The sequence below is a fragment of the Lonchura striata genome, chromosome 3 (genome assembly GCF_050655825.1).
Source record: "Lonchura striata isolate lonStrDom1 chromosome 3, ASM5065582v1, whole genome shotgun sequence".
Taxonomy (NCBI): domain Eukaryota; kingdom Metazoa; phylum Chordata; class Aves; order Passeriformes; family Estrildidae; genus Lonchura; species Lonchura striata.
In genome coordinates, this window is record NC_140705.1 from 87,366,139 (window position 1) to 87,393,741 (window position 27,603).

At 38.9% G+C, this 27,603-nt stretch overlaps 1 protein-coding gene across 2 annotated transcripts in view; it reads right to left on the reverse strand.

Annotated features, from left to right (window-relative positions):
- The window catches only part of PSME4 (proteasome activator subunit 4), a 43,698-nt gene continuing 16,095 nt past the window's right edge, over positions 1 to 27,603 (reverse strand). For both annotated transcript variants that reach the window (XM_021537670.4, XM_085575736.1), the window contains 38 exons: positions 26,982 to 27,247; positions 25,346 to 25,532; positions 24,613 to 24,702; positions 23,605 to 23,669; positions 23,355 to 23,505; positions 22,155 to 22,253; positions 21,729 to 21,798; positions 21,263 to 21,330; positions 20,529 to 20,744; positions 19,242 to 19,399; positions 18,538 to 18,633; positions 17,827 to 17,882; positions 17,242 to 17,298; positions 16,998 to 17,053; positions 16,818 to 16,916; positions 16,669 to 16,731; positions 16,424 to 16,519; positions 15,976 to 16,107; positions 15,220 to 15,429; positions 14,951 to 15,087; positions 14,669 to 14,722; positions 14,019 to 14,148; positions 13,331 to 13,412; positions 12,869 to 13,022; positions 12,274 to 12,343; positions 11,727 to 11,852; positions 11,237 to 11,389; positions 10,723 to 10,827; positions 10,159 to 10,250; positions 9,651 to 9,782; positions 8,846 to 9,054; positions 8,635 to 8,720; positions 7,811 to 7,939; positions 7,112 to 7,267; positions 4,004 to 4,166; positions 3,082 to 3,215; positions 2,133 to 2,267; positions 1 to 1,517 (listed from right to left, as the gene is read on the reverse strand). In XM_021537670.4, coding sequence (XP_021393345.3) covers positions 2,133 to 2,267; positions 3,082 to 3,215; positions 4,004 to 4,166; positions 7,112 to 7,267; positions 7,811 to 7,939; positions 8,635 to 8,720; positions 8,846 to 9,054; positions 9,651 to 9,782; positions 10,159 to 10,250; positions 10,723 to 10,827; positions 11,237 to 11,389; positions 11,727 to 11,852; positions 12,274 to 12,343; positions 12,869 to 13,022; positions 13,331 to 13,412; positions 14,019 to 14,148; positions 14,669 to 14,722; positions 14,951 to 15,087; positions 15,220 to 15,429; positions 15,976 to 16,107; positions 16,424 to 16,519; positions 16,669 to 16,731; positions 16,818 to 16,916; positions 16,998 to 17,053; positions 17,242 to 17,298; positions 17,827 to 17,882; positions 18,538 to 18,633; positions 19,242 to 19,399; positions 20,529 to 20,744; positions 21,263 to 21,330; positions 21,729 to 21,798; positions 22,155 to 22,253; positions 23,355 to 23,505; positions 23,605 to 23,669; positions 24,613 to 24,702; positions 25,346 to 25,532; positions 26,982 to 27,247 — 4,482 coding nt within the window. In that variant the 3' untranslated portion in view covers positions 1 to 1,517. The remainder of the gene's footprint in view (positions 1,518 to 2,132; positions 2,268 to 3,081; positions 3,216 to 4,003; positions 4,167 to 7,111; positions 7,268 to 7,810; positions 7,940 to 8,634; positions 8,721 to 8,845; positions 9,055 to 9,650; positions 9,783 to 10,158; positions 10,251 to 10,722; positions 10,828 to 11,236; positions 11,390 to 11,726; positions 11,853 to 12,273; positions 12,344 to 12,868; positions 13,023 to 13,330; positions 13,413 to 14,018; positions 14,149 to 14,668; positions 14,723 to 14,950; positions 15,088 to 15,219; positions 15,430 to 15,975; positions 16,108 to 16,423; positions 16,520 to 16,668; positions 16,732 to 16,817; positions 16,917 to 16,997; positions 17,054 to 17,241; positions 17,299 to 17,826; positions 17,883 to 18,537; positions 18,634 to 19,241; positions 19,400 to 20,528; positions 20,745 to 21,262; positions 21,331 to 21,728; positions 21,799 to 22,154; positions 22,254 to 23,354; positions 23,506 to 23,604; positions 23,670 to 24,612; positions 24,703 to 25,345; positions 25,533 to 26,981; positions 27,248 to 27,603) is intronic.

Consider the following 27,603-nt stretch of genomic DNA (forward strand, 5'->3'; position numbering starts at 1 on the left):
TTACAAACAGTCAATTTATTGGGCTTTAAACTACATACACAATTGAAATCATAATTTTGGCACTACGCTATACAGTGGTTACATCCGTGTGCTGACACTCTTAAGCTTAAATACTGTCCCAGGAGCACTGCTGTGCTTGGGAATTTGGGATGAGCCACACAAAGGTCTCAGTGCTCCTGGGGAATTTTGCACGAAAGATGAAATACACACCAGTTTTATGAGTTATTACCAAGTACCTCACATTCTATGAATGGATCACACCAGAACATGTGATGTCAGCATTGAGAAATGGCCACACATGATGCAGTAAAATCTGAATGAGACACAGACATGAGATAGAGGAAAAGCAAAACAAACCCTCTCAGACACAGAGATATTCTGTTAAAGAAAATAATTTAAAAAACTAAGAATGGCATTTGTTTTGATACAAAAGCCAGAATCACTACTGTATTAACATCTAAGTATGAATCTTTACAAATTAATCTCACAATGGTGTTATGTAAAAGGTTGCAAACTGTACAATGTTTTGTCAATGCAATACCTCTACAATTTATACAGTCTTTTACAACTATGTAACACATATTAAACAGCTTGTTAAACAGCCAATTGATACCAGTCCCTTAACAAAGCTGCAGGCAAAAAAACACAGAGCTTCCACAATCTTCAAACAAGATATGCTTGCTCAGTCTTTAGGAGAATACACTGTTAAACTGCCTTTCCACACTGTGCATACATTTCATTCTGTGAATTCAACCACCACTAAGAGTCCATAATTTCCTACCTGTGGGTTCTAATTACATGGAAACACCCATTTCCCCCTTAAAAATATGCAGAAAATTATGATTTTTTTTCCCCCACACACGGTCAAGACACCCCTGAAGGCCTGGCCAGGCAGCAGGAGCTGCCCATGCTGCATCCTGCCACCCCTGCACTGCACCGAGCTCAGCTATTTACATTTGCACAAGGGAAAGAATACAAAAAGGCAATGCTGCCCTGAGGTGGACTTGATGGTACTCAAATCCCAGTAGTCAAAAATAAAACTCTGAGGAAGGAAGGCTCCCAGGGATGTGTATGGACTAGGGGAGAAATTGCATTGGCAGAATTGGAGAGCTCCACTGGGAAAATTCCGGTTTGCAGCACTCTCTGGTTCTGCACATCCTTAATGTCAGGAACAGGGGGCAGAAGAAGGAGGTGAGAGATGTGCAGTGTAGATCACTGTGTGCAAGGAAGCAGAAACAAGACTGATGTGTGATGCAGGCCAAGGAGAAGAGTCTTGCCATGGACTCACGATGAGGCCCTGCAGGCGCAGCCTCAGAGCTTCCTTGGCTGCTCCCCAGGGAGGTGAAATTCCTTTTGAGTAGAACCTATGTTCTACAAACATAGGTCTCTATGTTAGTATTTAACAGTAGTTTTGATTAGGCATCAGGATTTCCAGCACAAAGTTCTCTACATGATCAATTTCTTTTGAGTTTATTTTGCACAAAAATTCCTACATCCTCATTCTCCCCAGATGCAGCCTGAAAAGAAAGAAGAAAGAATTCAAAACACAAATATTGCCACCTGCTCTTGTTCATATGAAAAGATAAATTAAAGCTTCTCTTGGAATACTGTCACAAAACATCACAATACAATAGAGATGGGAATCTTGCAGTGTAACAAAGAGAAACCCCAGGAATGGATTCACTCTTTGGGGACATGCCTGTGTGAAGAGCCCCAGCAGCAAAGCCAGAGTGTGGAAGAAGAAACCAAGTGGTAGCAGCCATTCCCCATCCCAAGATGTAGGTGATAGCCTGGACTGGGTGGTGTAAAGTCCTCAGAGGCATCAGAAGTACAAAGCAGCCCTTTAGGGGCACTGCTAGGCATTTAAAAGGCAGCCAACTGGCAGAAAATGGAGAAAAGGTACATCAATATTCAAGAAAAGAAGTGTAAATATCTTCGCAAAGCACAGGGATGTACAGAAAGATGGGCAACATCTAAAATATTTAACCAAAATAAATATGACCAAAACCACAGGAAGAGGCAAGGGGCAGAAATTTGGCTGCAGCTTTGTCCCTGTGGTTAAGGATTCTTCCTGACTCTGGAGTAGAATTCCTAAGGGTGAACCTTGTAGCAAAACCCATCAGCTGACCCACCTATGCATAATAGCAGGGTGAAACCAGAAGGTCAGTGAGCACCAGGAGCTGGTCATCTGTGAACTGCTGCTTGTGCTCCTGCCAGTTGTCGTGGTGGGTCCTCCGGAAATTAGACAGCGTTTTCTTCACCGTCATCTGCCAGCACAATTGGGATGGAGTTCTGTCAGTCAGGGACCCCAGCTCCACACCAAAACCAACGTTGGGGACAACAAACACAACTGCTCAGTACCACCAAGGCTTGGAGCACACCCAGAGGATAGGAGGGCTCTGGGGAATTCAGTCCATTATTATAATTTTCCCAGTTCTGGTTAGTCTTTTGACCAGGGTCATGACTCCAACGTTCTTACAAAAAGGACTCCTGGGCCTACAATTTTGAGCTGGGAAACATTTAGAGATTCTTATAAAATAAAAGCCAAGTGTTTTTCCCCCACTGCCTTTTTCTTGGTGGTTTCAAAAGGGCGTTTTTGGTCTGAAAACAAAGGAATTCTTCATCTCACTCCTCTGGCTAAAACAGCCACAGTCAACAAAACCCAACAAACAGGACAAAACAATAAGAGTTAAAGGCAACAATTTCTTTAAAAACTTATTTCTAGGGCAGCTCATAACACTTCATTTAAAAAATTCCAGACTGATGTTTTGGTTCAGGTTGATGTTTTCTAGAATTGTATGCACAAAAGGGACATATTTAAGGAAAAAAACCCACTTCCTCATTATAAATACAGTTCTTGTAGCTTTCAGTTGAATGCTTTAAATTTGAAAGCAAGGACAGATCTACTACAAAAATATTTAAAAGCAGCTCATGCTTTAAAACTATTCTCAGTCATTTAGTAAAAAGCAGCAGAAATTAAATTTCTTAATAGGTTCCTATGCTTTTCTAGGAAAAAAGAACTAAGAATGAGTCACAGTATTCAGCTGTGCTCTGCTGAATAGAGATCTGCTGTAATCTTACCTCAATAGGCTGGGGATCATTCAGGTGGGCACTGAGATCCATGAGGAGCTGTGGCATCCAGGTGGGCACATCATAGGGACTGGACAGGATGCAGGCACTGAGCCCCAGGACACCAGCGTGGCGCTTCACCAGGTCTACAAAAACAGGGCATCAACCCACATCAGTTAAAGAAAATCAGCAACAGACCCCCTGGCACTGCAGAGCCCTCCAGCTCTGTAGCAATCCAGAGACTTCTACAGACATGAACTTATGGACTTCCAGAATGGTTCAGTTTCCTCACTCAGAATCCCAGATTAATTCTTGTGTCTTTAATTTTTTACACCTCCTTCCAATAGGAATCAATCTGCAACTGCTGGACACTTTATAAACATTGAGAGAGCTTCCCTCTCTCAAAGAAACTCATTAATAAATCATGAATGACATCTCCATGTTCCCTCTATCTGTATTCAGTGTATTCTCAAATCCCAGAGCTACTGGACAATATGGAAAGCAAACTTCTGGGTCAGATGACTGCAACTCAGATGCATTAAATGCCCAGGCAGAAGCCAAAGTTCCAAATCAAGGTCAACTAAGGGGGTTTTTGTTCTGGTTTAGTTTTTGGTCGGTTGTTTTGTGTTTGTTGTTTGTTTTACTGCTAGCAAATAGAAGGTAAGGTGGTCAAGGAGTGAAACTAGGTTGTGACAGCTAAGAAAATTTATTTACTGAGGAACTTGCTATCCCTCATCATCTCCATCCTTATCTCTGTGAACTGGAAATTGGAAAAGCCTCTTTAATGTTAATTCTAAAGGAGTTAAGTAATTAATTTAACATAATCAAAATATTTGCCTTTGCTGTGTATTCTTACCATTAACATTGCAAATCAAATTCTATGGCAGGCTATGTTACCCAAAACACTGATTTTCTTCCTGAGCTGCTTTCTTACCTCCTGAAGGAATCACGTCCCCCACTGAGGCCAGGTCCCTCTTCCTTTTCTTGGGGAGCCTCATCTTGCAGAGCTGCTCGAAGTGAGTCTGCATGGGCCCGTCCATGGTGAGGAAGTTGCACTGCAGGAGCCCGCTGAGCGTGGTGGCAGCCATCTCCCTCACCTGGCCACAGGTGGGACACAACACCATTTATTTATGCCATTACTGCCCTTTTAAGCACACCCCGCTAACCCAAGTGAGCAGATCTTGCTCAGCAAAAGCCTTTCAAGTATTATCCTGCGATCAGTAGTTTATTAGACAGCTCTTTAAAATTAATAAACATGCTTTGCTGTAATATAGAACTACTGTCACAAAATTTGCCATAAAGTGACCTGCTACTCAAGGAAATAATGCAATTTAACTCCATTGTCAACAGAAGAGCTTTAGAAAGTTTAAAAACAAACACTGACTGAGATCAAATAATCAACCTGCTTCAAATTCCTAAAAGGCTCTGCATTGAAATCAGTTTTAAAGTGGGCTTTATTCAAAATAATTTAGCTTTTCCCCTGACAAAAGCAAAGAGCTTTTCCAAGAAAAGGCAGGAGGAATGTTTCAGACTTTCAGCTGATTCTCTTCTACCCATAGCACAAGAATTCTTTGAAAGACACAAGAGATGATGGATTAATAAGCAACAAAACAAACTTTATTATCAACAACTCAGCTGTGTAATGCTCCAACATGACAGACTTCCTTGTCTCAAGTACCAGATCTCTGCACTACATCAATAAAACTAGAAATCCAGGTTGGAAATATATTTTTAAGGGTAACACAGAAACCCCAAAGAACAAGACTTAGCTTTCATCTAATTGCCAAGCCATTCAAAATACAGATCTCCTTTTCTATTCTTTTTAAACAAGCCACAGTATGTTGTTAGTGAATTCCAAGTAGAGACAACTCATCCTTACTTTTAAAAACAAGTGACTAATCCATCAGTTTTACTGATTTCTCTCATCTCCTCAAATCTCCCAAAGCCAGCAAGTCATAGATGTGTTAAACCGTATTTAAACTGGGAGACCCTCCAAAACTCACTCCCACTTTCCATAATTACGTTCTGACAAAAGCCTCCCAACATCCACAAACTTGCAAACCAAATCAACTGGTTGAAATGCTGCCACCAGATTTTTGATAGGTACATTCTGTCACAGGTAACTGCAACAGAACGCTTGTCTCTGTGGAGCAGAAACACCTGCTCTGAATCCAATGCAGCAGATTATAATAATAAATTACATCCTTGAACATGATGTTCTGAGCCTCACAAAGCCATAAGTACAGCTGCAAGAGCTGCAATAATTAAACCGAGGAAGTTCAAATCAACTCTTGAGACTCTGACCAATTCCATTTAAATTTCTACCAGGTACTATTCTAACGTGATCTACTTTGCTGATAGTGAAGGAGGAAGGATGAGGTGAGAGGCTGGCAGTGCTGTTTATCAGCAAACTGTGAGTCCCTGAAGAGCTGAGCTATTAAATTAGACATGATGTGCTAATACAAGAGCCAGACACAAAGCAGCTCGGCTGGGAAGTGAGCGAACTCTCAGGAGAGCTGGGCTCATTTACATCCTTACTCCCTGTATTACAACCACTTTAATTTCTAAATTAATCACCAAGCTAGAAGGAACACTGCTGAGAGGAGCACCTGGAGGCAAAGCCTTTAAAACCATTCACAAAGCAGCTGATCACTCATCACCTCTGGCACTAAATAATTTATAAATGATCACACTCCTGATGAAATAAAAATAGAATATAAAAATGAAAGGAATCTCCCCATCACCTATGGGGTTTGGATTTTTTGGTCAGAAGGGACTGATCACTATCTATAAAAGTGCAGCAATATCACAACAAAACCACTCAACAGCATGAGCCAAACCCAACTGCAGGAAGGACCTACTTAAACAGAGAGAAAATACTCTCATTCCTGTAAAACTGCAGTGCAATATGAAAAAATACTTATCAAGACATGAGTGCTGTGCATATTAAAACAATCACCATCAGGTCTGGCCTTTGGTATCAAAATAAGCAAAAAAAAAAAAAAAAAAAAAAAAAAAAATCATAAAATCCAAGAACCAAAACCTCAATTCTGTAGAGGAAAGACACCAAATCCTAGTCAAAGCTAATGATTCTCATCTTAAAAATCCAGCATCCAAAAACTACAAAGGAATTACTCAGCAGGATACAACATCTTGTCAGTTATTACCAAGAAAGAACAAGATTACTTTTCAGAGAAAAGTGAAAGCTTCCATGGCAACAGCATGATCCAGAGTGGTTATGATCACAGGTAGACTTTTTGGATTTGCACCTCTGCGGTGCAGAGAGATAATTTGGTACATTTAAGGTAACTCAATAAATTGCATTCAAGTGAATAAAAGGTATTTTTTCAAAATGGTGTGAGATTATGAGTTAAGTGTTCTGACAAACAACTTCTGTTGGATTGCCAGATGATGCAGAATCTTTATTCTAGAAGGAAAAAAGCATCCAAAAGTAAGATTTCATTGAAATTTGGGAACTGCATGAACACCAAGGAAAATAGTGGTGCAGAGGAGATAGGCCAGGCAGGAGGTTAACAGTAAAGATTCTTCACTTTGCTTAAATGTGACTTAAATTCACATAATTTAATGCAAGCCCCTCAGTTCTAGGTAGTTCTTGATGTAAATATAGGATGTATTTTTGTCATTAATACGATATGATTAGATGTGAGGCAGACCTATAGAGTAATAAAGAGTGATTTTACACATTTTCACACAGGAAGGGATTTGACCTTGGATGTTGAATTTTCTGCCAACACACATTTATAGTGGAATTAATAATCCCTATTTCATGTACTGAAACCAACTGCCAAACAATGCACCATTCTGTGAAAAAGCAGAAGCATGGAACTCTTTAAAAGTCACTAATGAAGTATTTTATTATCAACTGTTTTTCTGGAATGAATACGAAAGAAACAAATCCTATAAAGCTCATTTTCAAGGCAGGAAGAATGCTGCTAGAAATAACTCCTGAATTATTTAACATGTCAGCTTTTCCATAAAACTTGACAAAGGCAAGAAACAGTGCAGAGAAGGGATCACTTGCCTCGAGCTGTTCATCTTCCAGGAGTTTTATCACCAGCCACCTGATGTCATTGACTGCCTCACTATTGTTGAGGAAGATGAAGAGATTGTAGAACACCATGGTCTGGAGGTAGGTTAAGATGGTGTATCGGGCATGCCAAGAATTGCTTTTTGCTGTCTGTAGTAAATAAATCAGGGTGAGAAGGCAAAAATGTCAAAGAAAGCAGGCCCCTGATGGAAAGTGAACAATATTTAAGAAAAAAACTTCTGGGGGCAGTTGTAAAGAACTTCCTTTATTTAGGTAATTTTGTTTCATAGACCTTTTCTCTCCAAAGTAGGCGGTAATTATTTAGGTAATAATTTTCACAGGCTTCACTTCCAAAGCCGATTGTTAAACAGAAATATATTGTAAAACCCTTAAAAAATCAGATTAAAGGGCAGTTCTTTAGCTGAAGACTCATTCTGAAATTGGATTTTGAATCATTACACTCATGAGGAGACTTAAAGTGATCAACTACTGAACCAAATGTTAATATATCAAAATGCTGTGCCATTTGTTATCAAAAGTGGCTTAAATGTTAAACAAGATACACTTACTAAGTGCTTTAAAATACTTTCATTATTTTATTAGCTTAGAATCATAAGTATTGTATACTCTTAAATAAAAAGCAGAGGACACATGAGACAAGAAGCAGCTTTAAACTGTTTAGACCACACTCACTTGTTTTAGCACCTGAAGTACCAAAGGCACTTGCTGAGGATACAGCAAACCCTGAGACATCAAGGACAAACACATCTTAGCATCTCTTTTAAGCTCGTCATAGCTGTTGTCATTCTCCACAGGTGCAATCTAAATAAAAGCAGGGAGGGAACAAAACTCTGTAAATAGGCACTGGTGACAGCAAAATCCTCAAAACAAGGGTAATCTCATGAAAGGACAGCGTCTAGGAAAAATGCATTCAATATAACGCTGAAAGATTAGGTTAGCTGGGAAAAACAATCAATTTGACATTAAATATTCTCAGTAAATGATCAAGATATCCTGGTGAGATTTTGGTTCTCCACTGCTGTTCTCTTGGTACTAAACCCAATTAAGTTCATATTTTAGATCCAGGTCCAAAACTGAGACAAAGCTTTACCAAGGCCACTTTCACTTCAACAGACTTTTATTTTATGTTCACATAGATTACTGTTGGGTAATTTATTGATGTTTGTGCACTTTGGGCACACAAGTATGGATTATTTCAGAGAGGTAAGGCTGGATGACACAAAGAATACAAGAATCAGAGGAACAACAGGAGCTGCTTAGAAAGAATTGTGTTGTCAGGAAACAAAAGAAAATAACTCAAGGTCCCTTGGAGAATCATGGAATCGTTTCGGTCAAGATGTCAAACATAAGCACAACCACTAGAACTGGCGGTTCAATGCTGCATGTAACCTGGTCTTGGAATATTATAAATATATATAAATAAAGTAACTTCAGTTTATTTTTATAATCCTTCTTTAATCAAACATAACGAATAAAGGATAAATTAAAGGATGTACCTTGAAAAACAAAGGTAACAGCTGGAGCTGCTCTGTGACAGCTGTAGAAAAAGAACGTCCTGCACTCGCCATCAACCACTTTAGAACTGTTTGAATAAAGAGAAACTATCACTGATTAAGAAGAAAAATATTAACAACTCTGCTACACAATTTGCAGAATTCAATCACCATGTCCTAAAATACCCCCCACTCCTTGAGCTCCTTAACTCACTGGTTTTCAAGAGTTTAATGCCCTGAGTTCGCTCGTCTTGTTCGCCGACTCCATTCTCTTCCATAACGTGATTCTGGATTTCTTCATCTGCCTCCATGAGGGGTTTGAGGTTTTCAAGTATCCGGGTAGTAAATTCATGGACATGAGGAGATTTAGTTGCAGCAGTGTTTGGCAAGGAAACATCTATCATGAATATGTAGGTCAACACACTAAAAAAACAAACAAAGCCAGCAGGAACACACAGTGAGCACGACTCTTGTCAAGAGAACAGTGACCTGTGAACTCCTAATGATCCGAGATCAATTGGGTGACCTTTGAGAGTTAATACTTAGAGAAAATTTCCTCTCATCTTCAATTCAAAGGTATTTAAAACCAAATGTCTCTTCTAAGAGCTTTAGAGATATCAAACATAAACACAGACAAGAAATTGGTGAGGCCCTGACACAGGTTACCCAGAGAAGCTGTGGCTGCCCCTGGATCCTTGGAAGTGTCCAAGGTAAAGCTGGATGGGGCTTGGAACAATCTGGGATAGTGGAAGGTGTCCCTGCCCACGGCAAGGGGTGGGACTGGAGGAGCTTTAAGGTCCCTCCCAGTCCAAAACATTCTATGAATAGAAAATGAAAAGATGACAAATGAAAAGACAAATATAGAGAAGTTATCTGGAATTTCTGAAGCAAGTCTCTTACTTATACATCTGGCTTTTGTCCAAGCATTAATGCTTTTCAGGTTAATTATTTAGCTACCTGATTACCCAAATAAAACGAAGATTTAAAACCCAACAAGAACTGCAGCAGATAACACTAACCTTCCTATTCTCTCTCGGACGTTCTTGTAGACCTGGGTGAGTTTGGGCTCCAGGTACTTAAGCAGCCTGTGCAGCAGCTCTGGCACTCTCCACTCCTGCTGGGCAAGGCCCCCTTGCAGCACATAAAGCCGGCTGGGAATCAGAACAGTTCATTTTTAGTCATACAGCACATTCCTCCTTCCCCCAGTCCCCTCCAGATTTTGTTTGGGAATTTGCACAAGTGTGTCAGTGCACCAGTGTCCATGAGCAAAGATGGATAAAAATTGCCCAGTGAAACAACAGTACTGCTGCTCTGCCAGCCCCAAACCTTCCCATCCTGTTAATTGAGTGATATTAAAAACATTTTCATGAAGAACCTGCCATTGTTTGGGGAAAGCTAATTGGAAAGCATTGCCTTTGTTCCCCTCCCCTGCAAGGCAGCTGGCATAGCATCCTCTCAATACAGCTTTATCCCGGCTGTATTTCCTACTCTATTCAACCACAATAAAACAGTTCAAATTAATTTTACCAGGCATCTACAAATGACCCTCCTTCACCACTCAGTGGAGATTCCAACAGCAATTCAAACAACCAGTGCAGCTTCCTAGGATCTCTGCTCTCCTGGAAAAGAACAGGGATCAAAGATGCAAGTAAATGAGAGGGGTTTAAAGTGTAAATAATGTATAAAATAAGGTATAAACAAGGAAAGTTTTGACAGAGATTTTTTTTTGCATACCCTGGATTTATTTATTAAATAAGGGCAATAATCAGTATGTTTTCACAATGAACCTCAATAGAAGAAAAACACAATAAAACTATACACAGTTTTAATTAATTGGTAAATACAATCAGAATAGAAGGAATTTTAGCTTCATTTTTGAGATATCTGAATAACTATGCTTGAATTTTGCTAATCAGGGTTCTGGCTGACAAGCTACACTGAGTTCTGCTGAGTGATGTGAAAGAATTATTGACCCAAGATATTTGTGACCTATCAATGACCCTGCTGCCCAGCACCACAGCTCCCAGTTCACTACTCGAATGTTAATCCACAGTGGATCCATCTTTAGAAGACAAAAAATAAGATACTTACACAGGAGGTGGCAATGCAGGTGCCCCAGTCATTGTATGTTTCTACTGTGATGCTGGATAAAGCTGTTCGAAGCAATGGACACAGAAGGTTCCAAAGTTTTTCCACCTGCCCAGCAAAAACACAAGAGACAAGATTTTACTATTCTATTTTTACAAGATTTTACCCAACCCAGATATAAAAATGTCTTCTTTATTTTTGTACTGACTCTCCCAGGATTATTTTTTGGCATAGACAGCTGGGCCTGAATTAAATAAATATTTAGCAGTCTAAGGAGGACATAATCACTTATTCCTACTGGAAATTACAGAACACATCAGTTTTGCCATCTCCTTAATACCAAATTGTTCCTAGTTTTAATACTGGAGCATATTCCTAACACCTGGCGAGAACAGACACCAAACCAAACAATGAATTGTGCTGAGTTTGGCAATCAAGACCTCAACTTCTAATTGAGTTAGTAATTCAAAATTACTCTTTAACTTCCAAGAATGACTCAAAAATACTGCTGCAGCACCTTCTCAAAAGTCCAGTGTTTAGAACCTCTTATGAGGCCAGCTATGATCTCAGCTAGACATCTCTGGGTGCTTTCATGGGAGTCTGCAACCAGTTGCTCCAAGTGGGGCTGAAGAACTGGCAAAAAGGCATCATCAAAGTTTCTGAAAAGGCCCTGGAAAACAAGAGGGGAAAGGGTGTTCAGGAACTATCTAAAACACTGTCTTCCCACGAACATCATAGAATTGTCAAACACTTGAGTTTGAATGTGCAGAAAGTGAAATTACTTTGCTTTTTTAAAGAGCATTATACACCAGTGTCCTTCAGACCATTACAATACTCTAAATATGTTTCCCTAAGTAGTTAATCAGAAGAGAGAATTAATAGAATTACCCAGACCAGCTTTAAAAATCAACATTTTGAAACAGTATGAGTCCAGAAGTCTGTGTCTTTTCCATGCTCTGGGAATTGTCTACAAAATGAGAGCAATTTCGTGATTGAACTTTCCTTACCTTGAAGAGGCAAAATCTGCGAGGATTAAATTTGTCTTTTCCCTTTCTGTCTTCTAAAGACAAAAATGTTATTAACTGCTCAACAAACTTGGGATCAGAAAAGTGATCATATATAATTTGTTCCTCCTGTAACAGGAAGAAAAAAAAGGATTAGCTTTGAGGCATTTGCTTGTCACAATGTAAGTCCCATGTTTCATTTGCATTCTCAAGGAAAGAAATGTCTTGGTTATCCATTTCCCTTCCCATTTTATAGGGGGGAATTATCACAACCCCTAAAAATTAGTCCTTCCCACTGTCAGTAATGACCTTGTTTTCAAGTCTGATCATGATTTGAAAGGGAACAAAAAAGTGCTCATTAATACAATTATTCCATGATCCCTGAGAGAAAAGCAGCAATACATTAAAATAACAACTCCTTCTTGTATGCTGACACAATAAGAACTAGAAAAATACAAATAAAAGCATCTTGTGGGTACCTCCACAGTAATCTGTCAACAATGTTAAGAGAAGTACTATTCAAAAAACCCCACAAACTTGCAACTTTTACCTCTGTCAGCTCATCTCTCCTTCGCCCAAGCTTTGGTTGCTGCTCAGCTGGAGCATAAACTGTCATAGTTCTGAATATTAAAAACAAAAGATAAGTAATAAAAAATTATAATGAAAAACAAAACACACTAGCACATGTTGTTTTCTATGTTCTCAATATTAAATAGAACTTATCCTCAACTCCAAAAGATGGAAATTTAAAGAAAATCTGCAATAGAATAAAATCTGTTATTAAAGGTTTTGCTATACAAGCAACCCAGAATTATTAGGGACAGAATACTCTACATGAATATTTCATTTTAACAGCAGCAGTTTAACAGCCATGTGGAATCTGTGTCTATGGCCCATATAGAGAGAAACGAGTAGAAAAGAAATAATAGACAAAAAGCTCCAAACCAACCAACACAAAACCCACCTAGAAATGGTAAAACAAGCAAGGAGCACAAAGGACAAAATAAATTGCCTTTTTTTTTTTGTGGTTCAATCAAGTTAAATACAAATAATTAAGAAAAATTAAAAATCATAATAAGCCAGGATTTTATTTCCCACAGAATTGTTCCTGCTGATTCTCCCAGCTCCACCTCAATGCTACTCACTGGGGCCAGGTGTAATATCCCCAGTGTGTTTTCTCCACAAAGCAGCAAGATTCCCAGGCTTCCTTGGTCTTTGGTAGGCTCTGGCTGTTGTAGTGCAGCCACTGGTTGTCAGCTCTGTCACCAGCCTGGATGCTGGAAGGCTTCAGGCTCCCACCTGATCCAAGAGGAAAATCAAAATTAACAAGCATAAAAATTATAAAAAGACATAAAACTTGAAAAGGACATATAAATTGTTCTCACAAATTACAAGGTTTTCAGAGAGAAAGTAACCTCCAAAAGCAAAAAAAACCCCAAACTGAAAAATTACCAATTATACTACTTTTGTATCATATTTACCTATTTTCTTAGAACAGTAACAAACAGGGAGAAAAGATCATGATTCTAAGTTTAATTTAAGTTTATCCTAGAATGTTTTTAAAAGCTTTTCTGGTTAAGATACGTCTTATATTAAATAAAACTTACTTATTTCATAAGGGCAGATGGGCACTTTCTTATGTGTTCTCTTAAGCTGCTTAAGAATCCCAGCCACAGCTGAGATGGCCACCTAAAGAAAAGTTAAAAATTGGCATTAATGTATTAATTTAATACATTTCCCTCAGAAGGATGTGGCTCATCATCCTTAAAAAGCCACTGAACGCTGGTGTGAACCCATAAATAAATAATCCTGGTTATTTCTGGGGATACAGGACATTAATTACTTTACAGGCCAGAAAACTCTCACTAATAATTTTGTTTTAATAATTTGAATTTAATATTGTTTTAATAATTTTTTGGGGAAAAGAAGGTTTGTTTTGAGCCTCACTGAGGCAGCAACAGAACAAACAAAATACATCTATGGCTCCCTTCAAATAACAAACTACAGGTGAGAAAAACAGCCATCTGCAAAAGAAATGCTGCAAAAGAACTCTGAAATAAATAAGGACTCAGCCCATCCCACATTTTCACAGTTTACAGATTTACACATGTCATGCTACAGCATCGCCAAGATTGCCATTTCTTGGACTGAGGATTTTGTACACGTGCATGGCTGGAAGGAGAAGGAGGGAGTTCCACCTCAGTTTTTGTGCTTTATCCCAGCAAAACCCCATTAGCACTTGATATAAAGCCCAAAGAGCTGCAGACCCAAAGAAAATCCTCCTCCTGGGCTCACCTTCCGAACCACGATCGCATCATGGTTGAGACACTGCACAAAGAATTTTATGGCACGGGGGGGCAGGATCCTATCATCCCTCAGCAGCAGGGACAGGAAGCCAATGCTTATGTGCTCAAACTTCCAGGGCCTGAAAAAACCCCAAATAATCAAAACAGAGTGTAAATACCAAAGTTTATGTACTGGTTTTACTCAGGAATTATTACATGTATTAAGATTATGGAAATACATAAATTAATGGCAGTGCTGTAATCAATGAACTTAACTAATTTTGGGAAACCTCCAGTGTTCTGGGAACACGCAAGTGTACAAATAAAAATATAAAATACCTATAGGGATATTATTTTAAAAGTTTTTTAACACAAATACTACGGGAACAATTAGAATCTATGCTGACGTTAGTGTTACAGACAGAACCAGAGCTTTTTAAATTAAAAAATATTAAAAACCTCAGTAACATGCCAGACTAATTAAGGAAAAAGCTGAATCATCGTATCCAAGATGTGATGATGCCTCATATTAACCAATCAAGCTCCCAGTGCAAATGAGTCCAAGATCATGGTAACTGTCCTCCTGGATATTGATCCATGCAACCACCTCCAATCCACCCTGAAAAAAATGCTTTCATGCACATAAAAAGGGGGACTTACAGATTTCTCTGCTCCACACAGTCCAGCAGCATGTTGACCAAATTTTCATAGTTCCTGAGAGAAAGAGAGGAAGTTATCAATCACATCGTATTGAGTGATCCATTGAAAAATAGAGGAAAAGCTCCTCAACAAAAGGTGTGTGAAGGTAAAATGGAAGAAGCAAAGAGAAAATAGAAATGTAGCTAGAAGATGTAGCCCAATAATCCTTGACATTCTGGATTTTTCAGTTTTGCCACTTTGGATGATGACATTTAATGTGCAGTTCAAGGAAGCTGAACTCACTTCAGAGCCTCAGCGTTCTTCTCCTTCTGTCGCTGAATTCCCAACTGAATTTCTTCTAATTCCAGAGCTGGGAACTCTGAACTTGTCTGTCCTGACTTCTGCAGCAGAACAGCCACTTCCATGCACTTCTCTGGAACCTGTTGATGGACAGTGCAAAGATTTGGGACTTGAACTTACAAGTTTTTAATGTCTCCGCTTTGGAATCAGCAGAGTACAGATTTTCCTTGTCCATACAGACAAGCCTGAACACCAAGGAATTGGTCACTCACTGCAAAATCCAGCCCAATGGTTTCATACTGCCGATGGATTTTCTCTGCTAGGTCATCAAAGAGTCTGACTATGGATGGCTTTTCCAAGGACATGGCTTTGCTAAGCCCAGAAGAGACAATTGCTGGCCACGTCTGTGCTATACAATCCCAGTCGTGCAGATTGGCCAAGCACACCCCGCTGTGATTCCCAAGAAGACAATATAAGGCACCCTGTGGAATGGAAGATGGGGTTTGGGAAGGTTAAAGCTCGGCTCATCTGTGGTATCAACATATGCACACACCCACACAGAATGAAAACTCAGCTGCAGCTACCAAATCATTAAAATGTCCATAAACATTCAGCCTCCCTGTCAAATTAATGAAGATTTTGCACGGAGTCCTCTTTATTTAATGAGATTGGAAGCCCTGCCAATTAATTTATCCACAGATTGGCTGCCTGATTTCTCAATTATGTTAGAGAAGATGATTCACAACTGCTTCACCTTGACTACAGCTTCTCAATTTCCATTCCATAACTTAAAATTAGGTGCTAACTCATACTTTGGTAATATCTGAGCACACAGGGAACATATTTAAACACAGTATTTCTCCTGAAAATAGATCTAATACAAATAATTCCTTACACCAGTCATGCTTATTAGCCATGAAAATATCAGCCATGGTGATAAACAAGCAAATCCCACTTTCCCCATTAAAAATTCTCATCTAAAAACACTTTCAAAAAACATCCACCAAAGCAAGTTAATGAGGCAGTACTTTAAATTGCTTCTGAGTGACATCTTGCCGGTCAGGACGCAGGAATTCCAGAACTAAGGGAATGATATCTCTGCAACAGAAATTGTAGGTTCCCAGAGCTGTGAAGAATGCTTGCTGAGCTTTACTTCTGACCTGAAAGAAAAAATTTACTAGATAAAAGTAACATCCTCATCTATTATTTATGCATTAAGTTTTTAGCATGTATTTGTGCACAGAAACAAACTTATTTGTGGAAGGTTGTAAACACCCCACCCTTTATAAAAACCCACTACTTGTTTCTGGCATTTACATGAGAACAGCTACAAGGTTACAGAAGATTCTTTACGTTGCCAGAAATGAGGTGTTTTTAAGTACATTTGAAAGCAAACAGCCAGAACAGCAGATTTAGGATGTAGAATCACGTGACGCAATACTCCATATATCTCAGTTTAAAAGGACAGCTCCTCACCTGCCCATAGGAACTCGTGGACAAACACAGAAGATCCCTGATCATCTCCTGGTGGGAAGTTTTGTATTCACAGCCTTCCATCGTCAGAGTTCTCAGCTGAATTAATGGGAAGCGAAAGGACAGATTGTTTTTACTTTTCACACATATAAAAACACCAATGTGGGAATATTGTTATGATGGCATTTGGCTAAGTATGCAAAGCAGGTTTTCAAGCAAATTAGTGAGGATTGAAGGGGAAGAATTACCTCATGCTGCAGCATAACCCTGTCGATCAGCAAGGCTCTGATGTGTTGTTTCTTTCCTTGAAGCTGCAAAAGAAGGCATCCTTTCAGTTAGATTTCAGTATCAGATCTGCAAATCAGGAACCAAAGCTTCACAAAGCCAAGTCACTGACCCTGTTTTCCATTGATTTTTTCACTAGATTGAAGCTTTTCCATCGTGAATCAAACTCATGCTTGTGAGACCCTTGGAACTGCAAAACATCACTGATAATCTGTGAAAGAAAGAGAGGATAAGAGTGATTGTTTTGCAAAACAAGTCATCTGGCCTTAAGTTTTACAAATGTAAAGCATACCTTTATTATTAGAAACAACGACTTGGTATCATCTTCTGAATTATCAAGAATGAAATCTATAATTGGGAGAAATGAAATTTATAATCAGACAGGAAAAGAGCTTTAAAAATAAGCAATGATTTTGTTTCCGCAAAGCTTAACTTTCAGAATTACAGGCAAAGTAAACAAATACAATTTCCTCATCTATAAAATCATCCTGAAGTATGACACTGTTGGTTTTAGTTACAGGAGTGGTCAAACTTACGCAGCAATTTCCTTGTAACCCTTGCAATTGTTTCTCTGTAATTCTCCCTGGATAAATCTAAAAGAAAACAAAACATTTTCTGTTAGTCATACAACAGCATTAAAAGCAATTTATTGTGGAAAGCCAGAGCAGACTATTCAGAACTGGCAGTATGAACTATTATAAAAATAACCATTTGTTATATCTAAGGACATGGCTCTCACCAGTTTAGCATCTCAGCTGCTTGGGTTTTATGGGTACACAACCTTCTTTATCTGCCTTGACAGTTGGTTTTATTTCTAAGTTCAGGCAGTTCATTTAACTTATGGGAATTGAGGAACATGCAGAGCTCCCATCCCCAGCCAGATCCGCATCTCGTGTATCACTGCTGAAAATAAAACTGTGTGTACACATAACTCTGGTGTTGGTAATAAAACCCATTTCTATGAGGAGAAGAATCAAAATTATGGTCTCCAAAAGAACCCACTGTTTTTGCAAAAATATAAACCAACTCAAAAACAAAGCAAAAAAAAAAAAACCCCAAAAAAAACAAAACAAAAAAAAGCAACACTTAGAGCCTACCTGAACAGACAGGGATCTACTCACCATAGTCAATACCAGTGTACAGCTTTGTCTCTTCCAAAGACACCAGACTTGGGACCCTGCATGAAAATGAATTAAGTATTATTACACAAATAATGAGGCATGTGCATTTCACTGGCATTTAATTAATTTTAACAAGTTAAATTTCACAGCAGTAGCACACAGACTTGTGGATTTTGTAAATGTGCATTTCACTGGCATTTAATTAATTTTAACAAGTTAAATTTCACAGCAGTAGCACACAGACTTGTGGATTTTGTAACAGTATGTCTTAGTTCTCACATGTATAAATTAACCATTTAATGGTTAATTTAATGGGTTAACTTAATTAAATTAACTATTTAATGGTCTGACCCTTTGGGCCAGACTTTGTCAGAGGCAGGGACACCATAATGACACCTTGAACCCAGAATTTTGATTTCCTGGTTAACAGACCCTCTTCAGTTTTATTTAACAGGCAGGAATTTGGTCTCTGTCAAACCTGTGAACACACTCATTCAAACACATATGGCTCCCTGCTGTAGGGAAGGGTGGGAGAGTTTGAGTCCTTTCCTGACAAGTGAATTTTCTGTATCTTGGTATTTACTATGAGTGTTCCCTAAAAGTAGGTGTCTAGCAACAGTTGTGTGACAACAGCAGTAAGAAAGCATAAAACCCAGCATGAAGGAACATAATCAATGAGAATGTTTGGGATGCAAAATAAGTGTTACTTACAGATGAGCCACCCTTTCTCCTTTGAGAGGAGGCAGAATGTTCCCAGAGCCAATCAGGCAGTTGTGCACAATGGCAAGACACTGCTGCACATCATCTCTTAAGCAAAGAGGAAAACCTGGTTACTTGTCTGTTAATTACTTGAAAATACACAAATGACAGACCACACCTTTTTTGTGAAGTTTTACAGAAGTTTTTTCTTTAATTGCATCACTTCTAAACACAGGAGGAAGCACTGCAGAAATCAAGCTGGACTTTTTGAGACAACCTAATTTGTTTACAAACCCCAATATTTAACTTCATTTTCTGGAAAACATGGCAGGTTTTATATTTCAAAACTGTGCAATTAAGATAAACTAATGTGAAAACTGATTTGAAGAATTTTATCTAAATCTCAGATAAAACCTATAAAATAACTCCTTACCCCAAGGCCCAGACAATTTCTTCCGTCCATGGGAAGGATGAGGGAATACTTTAGGAGTGAATATTTTACAGTCTGAAGATAAATTAAAATGTAAAATGTGAACAACTTTTTTCCTGTGTTACTTTAAGGAAATCTTGATGCTATCTCAGCTGAAGTAGGAGCTTTGGAAATCTTAAAATAACATCAAAGTGCAACAATATAGTATTTCCTCTCAGTTTTTGTACTACCTGTGTGACTGGCAATAGCTACTAGGAATGGATACATGCACCTTTCTCCATCCTACCTGGACATTTCCAGCTCCCCAAGTGCATAGAGCTCCAGCCTGGTGAGCTCAGGCTGCAGGAACGTATCCAGCAAATAAAAAGCAAAGCTTATTTCCTCAGATGAAGGAACATGCCACTGGATGTCCAAGTTCCACAGGTCACCTGGCTTACCCCAGTCCTGCAGCAAATAAAGATGCCTCTTATTAGTCAAGCTCTTTGAATTGTGTTTTTAAACAAACAGCATTTAGTATTATTAAAAAACCCCAAACACATGGGAACTAGCTACTGCTATAAAGTAATATGGTTATCCTGACAAGTCCAGGAAAAACACCATTACCATAAAATCAAAGAGAAATCCCAATCCTATGTTTGCCTACACATACCTAGAAAATAACACGTATCTGAAAGCACTAAAAGGAAAAGGACTGCACTGGTCTAACTGAAATATAACTTAATTATTCCTTTGACTGGATATAAATTCAGATACATTCTTAAGTACAACTCAGATTTTTCACACTCCCATAGAGAACAGCAAAGTCATCGTGAACTTTTTCAGTTTCAGACGAGGAATTTAAAATGATTGTGTGATTGTTGGTCTTTTGGGGTTTGTTGATTTGTTTTGTTGGGGTTTTTTTTTGTGCTTAGCATTTAGGATATTTTTGCTTGTTTTTAAGTGATTAACTGGCCCAAACGGGTGTCTCCATTAGTTACAAAACTGGACTAGCTTTCAGTAACAAGAGATTATCTGCAATTGTCAATTATGTAAAAACACTTTTCAGCAAAATGCAGTTGTATACTGAAATAGGCCAGCTGAAAATTACTGCTTTTAAACCAGAGTATCGATAAATTGACCTCAGAGTCTTAACAGCAGAGCAGCATATGGCTTCCAACAGTTTTGGTAACTTTTAATATTGCCACTTCTGCTTTCATTTTATCTCAAGCTCATGGTAGAATCATTATTAGTCATTCTGCTGACCTGTAAAACACCACATCTCCTTGCTGTGTATTAACTTACTGTAATGATGCAATCACAGTAAAAAACACATATCACAAACCACTAGTAAGTCATATAAAACTACTCAAAACTATAAAACTACTCAAACAGTCAGTATTCATTTTTTGATATCAATAAACTTAAATCAATTGTAATTTCCTCTTCATTTCAAAGCACAAAGCATCACTTCCCATTGCTGCTACCATTGTCCAGAACTCTCCAAATAAAACCATAGAGCATACAACTGTTTTTTAAAATAAAACAAACAAAAAAAAGTCAAATCCTCTAATCCTAAATAAATGAAAATCCTTGCCTTGATAGGAAAGTATTCAGAAAGAGGCTTGTCAAAGCCACCTGGCACACTGCAGTACTCTGTGGGGTAGATAAGTGTAGCAGAACGAAGAAGATGGTGCAGTAGGTTACAAGACAGAATGTAACCCTGCTTACAGGTTAAGTGTAGGGTGCGCTGCAGTATCTTCCCAAACTGCTCCCTGTACAGTAGCAGCTTCTTGCCATCTACTCGAGTGATCTGGGGACACAGAGACACATTGCAAACATCAGTCTGGTCCTGCAGGGCTGGACAGGGTCACACTGCTCAGCCCATCTGGGTCAGGCTCCTTTCCCCAGCTCCCACTGAACTTGTACATGAACCAATGCTGCCACAGCTGCTGGAAAAGTTTCAGTGATACCATCTGCTTGACCATATCCTGAATTTTCTAGCAATACTTCTGTATTTTCTTAAATGAATTTAAAAATATTTCTATTTACCAAAAAGCTTCTTATGTTTCTCTCTGCATTGATCCCTGTTCTTTCACTCCCCATCAATAGCTGCTTTAATTTCATCCCACATGCAACACTGTGTTTATTTGCTTCAAACAACAGCAACTCATGCTGCATTCAAAGTTAGGTAAAAACCAGAAGCACTCCAGTGCCATTCACACAACATTTACATTGCTTTAATAGAAGTTTATATTTTTCTCCTTTCAGGGGCAGGATTAAGCAGGATGCAGTGACACACAAGCATGGGAAAAACATCTTTGGGAATACCTCTGATAAAAGCTGAAGATTCCAGAGCAGCTCCTTATCTAGTTCTTCATCATGTAATACATCATCATCTAGAGGAACAAGGGATAAGCACTGCTGTCACCACACTCCAGCCAAGTTTTCCAAACCAGCTGCATTAGAATCCAGATGCTTCCATCCCAAAACCTGACTCCCAACCCTCCAACTCACACTGCACCCATGTCCAGCTGGAAGTCACTTTAGCTGGTGTACTGTCCTGAAATGTCTGGAGACATTTCAAACTGCCACATTTTTAATGTGGTCTTGCAGCCGGACAGATTTTGGCCTTGAAATTACACAATTGTCACCTTGGGCTTTTTAGAGAATAACGGATTTGTCCATTGCTGAAAAGAACTTGTAAAAAACATCCAGAAGTTTTAGGTATTCTTTTCATGCTCAACAAAATCAACCCAAAAGCAAGCCACTAACACTGGAAATGTTAGAAACTTACTGCCTGTGAGGTGAGTTATGACATTGCAGCAATGTGGTACAAAAAGTTTTAAGGACTCCTCGGGGCGGCACTGCAAACAACATCACAAAAAGTCCATTTTAAAGCACAGTATCTGAGGGAATTCAGCACACACACTGATAAATATCTAAGACTAGATTGCATTCCAACTCCACTTCAACCTACAGACAGCCTGACTTCATGATTCTCAGTCAATAAAACCTAAATTTAACATAAATGCAACATAAATACTGCATTAATTAACCTCCTGAAATATTGCTATATATAACAAGCCAATTTTAGAAGACATAATAGTAAGAACTACCTGTATTGGCATGAAAAAAACACAGATATTACACAGGAAAAAGCAGCAGCATTAGCTATTTTCTTTTTTAAAGAGGGACTGAAGTTATGAGGATTTTCTCTCACTTTTACTGCAGCTCGGCACATATCGGCAACCATTCGACCAGCAACTCTTGTCTCAAATATATTTGAAACAGCAAAATTGAAAACCTTCTCCAAGGCAACCTGAGGACAAAAAAATGGAGATTGCTTTAAAAAAAACCCAACAAATTAGGTAACTCAAAATGTTACAAAGAAGCACTGTCTCTGTGTTCTCTTAAACCAAAAACCTACAATTCATATGGAAAAAAAAATCAGAATAGAGAGACAGAGAAAGCAGCTCTGTGAAAGCCTGAAATGTTCTCTTTGGGAAGAGAAGACGTGGATAACTCCTGATGACTAATATAATTTAGGGTAATTCTGAAAAGCTACACAGAAAATGTTTTCCAGGAATAAGTCACAGGCTGCTGACAGGAAAGCTTACTTCACATGTCACAGTGAAGGAAAGCCAAGACATCCCTTAAGTTAGCAAATAGATAGCGAATTAAGTAGCAACTACTTAAGTAATTTTAAAGGAGATTATTTCCATCCAAAATTTTGCAAGGCAAGCTCAACTATATACAATATACATTCCACAAACACTTTTATAATGGACAAACAGGAAAAATACAAATTAAATACTTAATGACAACAAAGAATTAACTTATGACTTGAATTTACCAAAAAATTCCAAACAAAAATCATACACAAATGCCAACATCTGGCATCACCAAGTATATATTTATTTAAACAGAAATACAGTAACCCAAACTACAGGGAAAGAAGCTGTCCATATAATAACCCATATTCTCTACCCTCTCCTTCTGAGTTATTTTGATCCAGGTAATTTTTCTGATCCCATTAACCACACAGCTCCTTGAACGATCTCTTCAGCCAACTGAAGAAGCGGCAGGGAGGGGGAAAAGGAAAGCAGGAACTTGGGTGGGTCAGCATTATCCACAACCTAAACTGATACAGGGATAAAATAAACTGTTGGAACGATTTCTACTTGTGTTTATCATCAGTTTGCAGGAGAGTTGTGTAGGGATGTAGATAAAATCATGAACCAAACTAACAAGAATTCAAGCTGCCCCCTCAGTCCTTTCCTTGGTTAAATGTAGAAGTTCACATTCACAAAGGAAGGAAAGATTTGAATGCAACATCTGCAACTGATTTTGAAAACAACCAGTTGTTGTCAACCCAAAATTAAGTTTCCTAAAAGAGACAAAAAGCCCATGTTCTACATACCTTAAAGATATCCTTTGAACACTGGGTAAGGATTGTACTGAAAGTAGAAGAGAGACCCAGTTCCACCAGACTCTCCAAATGAGTCATTTTCTCTGTTTCAGTCTCCTCTCTGGTTTGTTCTAATGTGCTGCTCTCTATAAGTCCAAAACATCTACACAAACAAACCCAGTAAGTGTAGGGTTAGTAAGTGAAACTGGAAAGCTGATAAAGTTCTTCATGCAAAGCTTTCCCCTATCCTTAGCTCACTCACCTATCCATAAACTGCAGCACAAAATCCTCAAATTCAGCAGATGCAGAACACAATTCTCTCTCCACCTACAGTTTTCCAACAAAAAGGAAACACATGAGGTTGGCTTTTACTAAGGAAACAAAGTTTATTTCCTATATTAACTACTTCCAACGTCTAAATGAGAACATCCTCCAGTGTATTTCCCACCATACAGACTCAAGTGCTTCATGAAACAGTTATTACAGGTTTCTGACATTGTCCTGTCCCAATTTTCTGGTCTGGATGTGCATCCAATTAACCTCTCCAGTGAAATCAAGTCTGCCTCCGTGGATATAACCTTTGGCCTCACCACTGATCCTTTGCAGCAGGAGGTCAGCAAGTGCCAGGGGTGCTGCCAGACCTGCTTTCCTGGCAGAGATTTACATTAAGTATTCATTGAACAAACTCCTCTTCATTTTTGAGTGCTGCAGCTCTGGAACAATGAGATTCACCTTTTAATTTGGGCAACCTGCCTCTGAGCTACAGAGTGTGTCCCAGCAGCAAACAGGTGTGGTGATAAGACTCACTGTCTAATGCTGTTACTATCTCCTGACTGGAAAATATTAACAAGTATCTGGCGGGAGAGCAATAGAATCTCAATCAGGGAAGGGAAACAGGACTTTAAAGATGAGCAGGGGTTTCTTTAGGAAGAAAACGGCCCTAGAAAATGAAGGAAAAAAAACCCATCTAATGCACTATTTTAAATAACTACAGAGTCCAATATCCTCCTCAAGGCAGGGAAAACTCCAGGTTAAATGACACCACAAAGGGCCCTGAGCAATTCAGTTTTGACATAGAAACACTAAATTGCCAGAATTTAACATTCTCTGCAACAAGCTGTGACTAAGAACCATTGCAAAAGCATATCTGCACACTGGTATCACCCCCAGTGATAGAAACAAACAGGATTAAGATCTTTCCATACACTGCTAGAAATTAAATTGAAAACTAAGCTACAGCTTTGTTATTATACCAATCCAGCACTCTTACCTCTGAAAGATCATCTCTTTCTTGCAATACAGATGAACAATCTACTAAAGGCACCAAAGTAGAAAATGTTGCAATGAACTGGAATGTAATCTGTTGAGAGGTACAAACAGCTCTTTAATGAGTGTTATTGTATCTACAATCTACAAGTTAAAATATGTGATTCTTTAGGATCTAAATAAAATGATACTTAAAAACCCAAATAACTCCAGAACTCAATTCTTCCACCCTAAAACTTCAACAGCTATTTCAAATTTCATATATAAAACTTAACAAGCAGCACTGTAAAAAACAGTCCCAATTTTTAAAGTAATGTAGCCATTATTCCATGCTGAACTTGAAAGCTACAAAACCCCAATATTTACATTGTTTTAAGTAAATTAATATGAATTTCTGAAAACATGGACTTTTATAACTTAATATAATGAAAACCTAGTAATAAAGGTCTTCCTTTTGATCTTAAAATACTAAGAATATTTGCAAGGAGCTGTGGAGCAGCTATTTAATTCTGTTTTTCAGAACAGCCCAAAAAGTCAGTACAATGCTTATCCCAACCACTTTGCACTGTTAAATGAGCCAAAGAGACTCATAATATTAAATTTTTAGGCATAAAATTGTGCAGGAAAAAAAAAGGCTGATAAATTCTGGACATGGGAGTTACCTCCCTTCAGAGAAATATAAAATACTAGTTAGTTGGCTCGTTATCTTCTGAAAAAGGCAATATTTGTACACTCACCATGCACTTGCTGAAGTCATTTGGGTCTACCCCAGGCAAGGCTCTCATCAGCAGAGGTAGCATGTGTGTGGGGCCCTCAGGAAACCACTTTCCCCCAGACACCAGGCTCCGAGCCACTCCAATGACACAGCTCAGGGTGGCTGTGAGCTGATGGGGCTCTGTCAGGGTCTCAAGTGCAGGATATGTTCTGTAAAATGGGAGGCAGGCAGATTGGCAACAGTAATGTTTCTAAAGCCTTCTAAGTAGAAGTGGACTGTACATGGCATTTTCTGCATTAATCAGAAAAAAAATTTATGTTTCCAAAATTGTTTTCTTATCATTTTCTGAAAGATTTAATTTTGTTTTGTTACAATGCTCCTTCCATTGCATCAGTGCTATCCACCACTGGTTCAGGATTAAAGACCATCTGAGCAGCTGCAGCACACAAATTAAGAACAGCATCCAAAACTACCACAATTTCCCTGTTTGGACTTGGTGGAAATGCCAGCTCTAAGTTCTTGTGACAAACAGCCTTGGCTGCCTCTAAACTGAGAGGGGATCTCTTACTTCATGTTACATTAAAATCCAGACCTCTTTATCAAAACCTGGGAAGTTACTGTGATTTTTAAACCTATTTTTTTTTCAGTACTTAACACTTTTTAAACAAACCACATTACAACACTTCCTGCTGTTACCAACAGCCTCCAGACAGGAGTCACAGTGCTCTGTCCTACATCACCCAGAGCACAGCTCACCGAAATCATCTGGAACTACAGCCAAGACAAACATTCCAGGGATAGTTTGAACTACAGAGAAGATGTTGGGTCTGCTCTCAAGACAGAAAAGGCAGCTCTACCCAGCACTGCTGTCCTGCTTGCGACTGCTGGGCTTGGCATGTTTTGCAGAAGAGTGGATTTGTTGAGTTTTTACAAACAGCTGAGTCAGGGAGGAGTGGAACACAGGAAGGGCTCTTCAGTCAGACTCATTCCTCTGCTCTTTTGTTAAAGTACAAAAGGCTGCATAGGGAACACACACAGGGGCTAGGAGGAAAGCTTTCAGTGGAGCAGGAAGGAGCACCATTCTTCTTTGGGAATTTCAGGCCTCAAGGCATCAGAAATAGTACAAACCAAGTATTTCACTGGGGCACACCATCTGACAATTACTAAGTCATCAATACCAGTGATTTTAAAACTGTAACATGCTCTGAACCAAGCAGAAACATAAAATATATCTTTATTGCTACACAACCATCCTGTATATCTGGAAACTACCAGGTGTCTTATGAATAAAGGATACAAAGCTGCTTTTTCAACTGATCCACCCACTATCTGATACAAAATGCTCCCAGAAATGCAAGCCACCTGAGGACTGCCTACCCTAAAGCACATGAGCTGTCAACAGCTCCCAAAACGATGCCACTTGCCAGGTGTTTAAAAAAATAAACCAAACAACAAAACAAATCAAATTAATTTAAAAATTGACTTCTCCCTTATTCCATTCTGACTGAGGTTATTGCTCAGGAGGGTGTATCAGCAGCTTCTCTCACTGCAGGCTTTCATTCACATCAGATAATTTATTTATTATTTAGTATGACTGCTTTTCATATTTACTTCTTGGGAAGAGCACACAGATGTTGCAATGCTCCTCCAAAACTTACTTCTCAAGTACAGGTGGAATTACTAATTCAGGACGCATCAGTGCAAGGTTCTGCAGGGCCTGGGCAGCCTCCAGGCTTCCAGTTTTGCTGAACATTGCCAGGAGAACAGGCTGGATGATGCATTGCACGAAGTCTGTCACGTCCTGGTCAGTGAGTTTGTGGCTCTCAGGGACAGGAGTCAGCCAGGTCACCTTCTTGTAGCGCTCACGGTGCAGTCTCCTTACCACACCACTGGGCAACCTCTGCAGCAGCTTCATCAGTTTGTTCTGGGAACAGACCAGAAATGCTGGTCAGTGGCTTGGCAGCAGTACAACCTGAACTGCTCAGGGCAGAACAAAAACTGAGTCAGGCAAGATCTTGGATTACACGACCACAATAAGGGAACACTCAGAAGGGCTCTAAATTATGCTGTTCACAATTTGCTGCTAAACTTCATTTCCCAAAATATCAGTAATTGTGCTGCCAGCACTGTGCCTTATGATTTAAAAAGTAATGAAAGAAAATCACATAATTAAACAGTTAAGAATCAAGATTATTTACATAATTAGGACAACTTTGGGAGCATTCTCTGCACATTTACATGCAAGCAAACTGAAGAACAAGACAGCTCCCTTGGCACTGC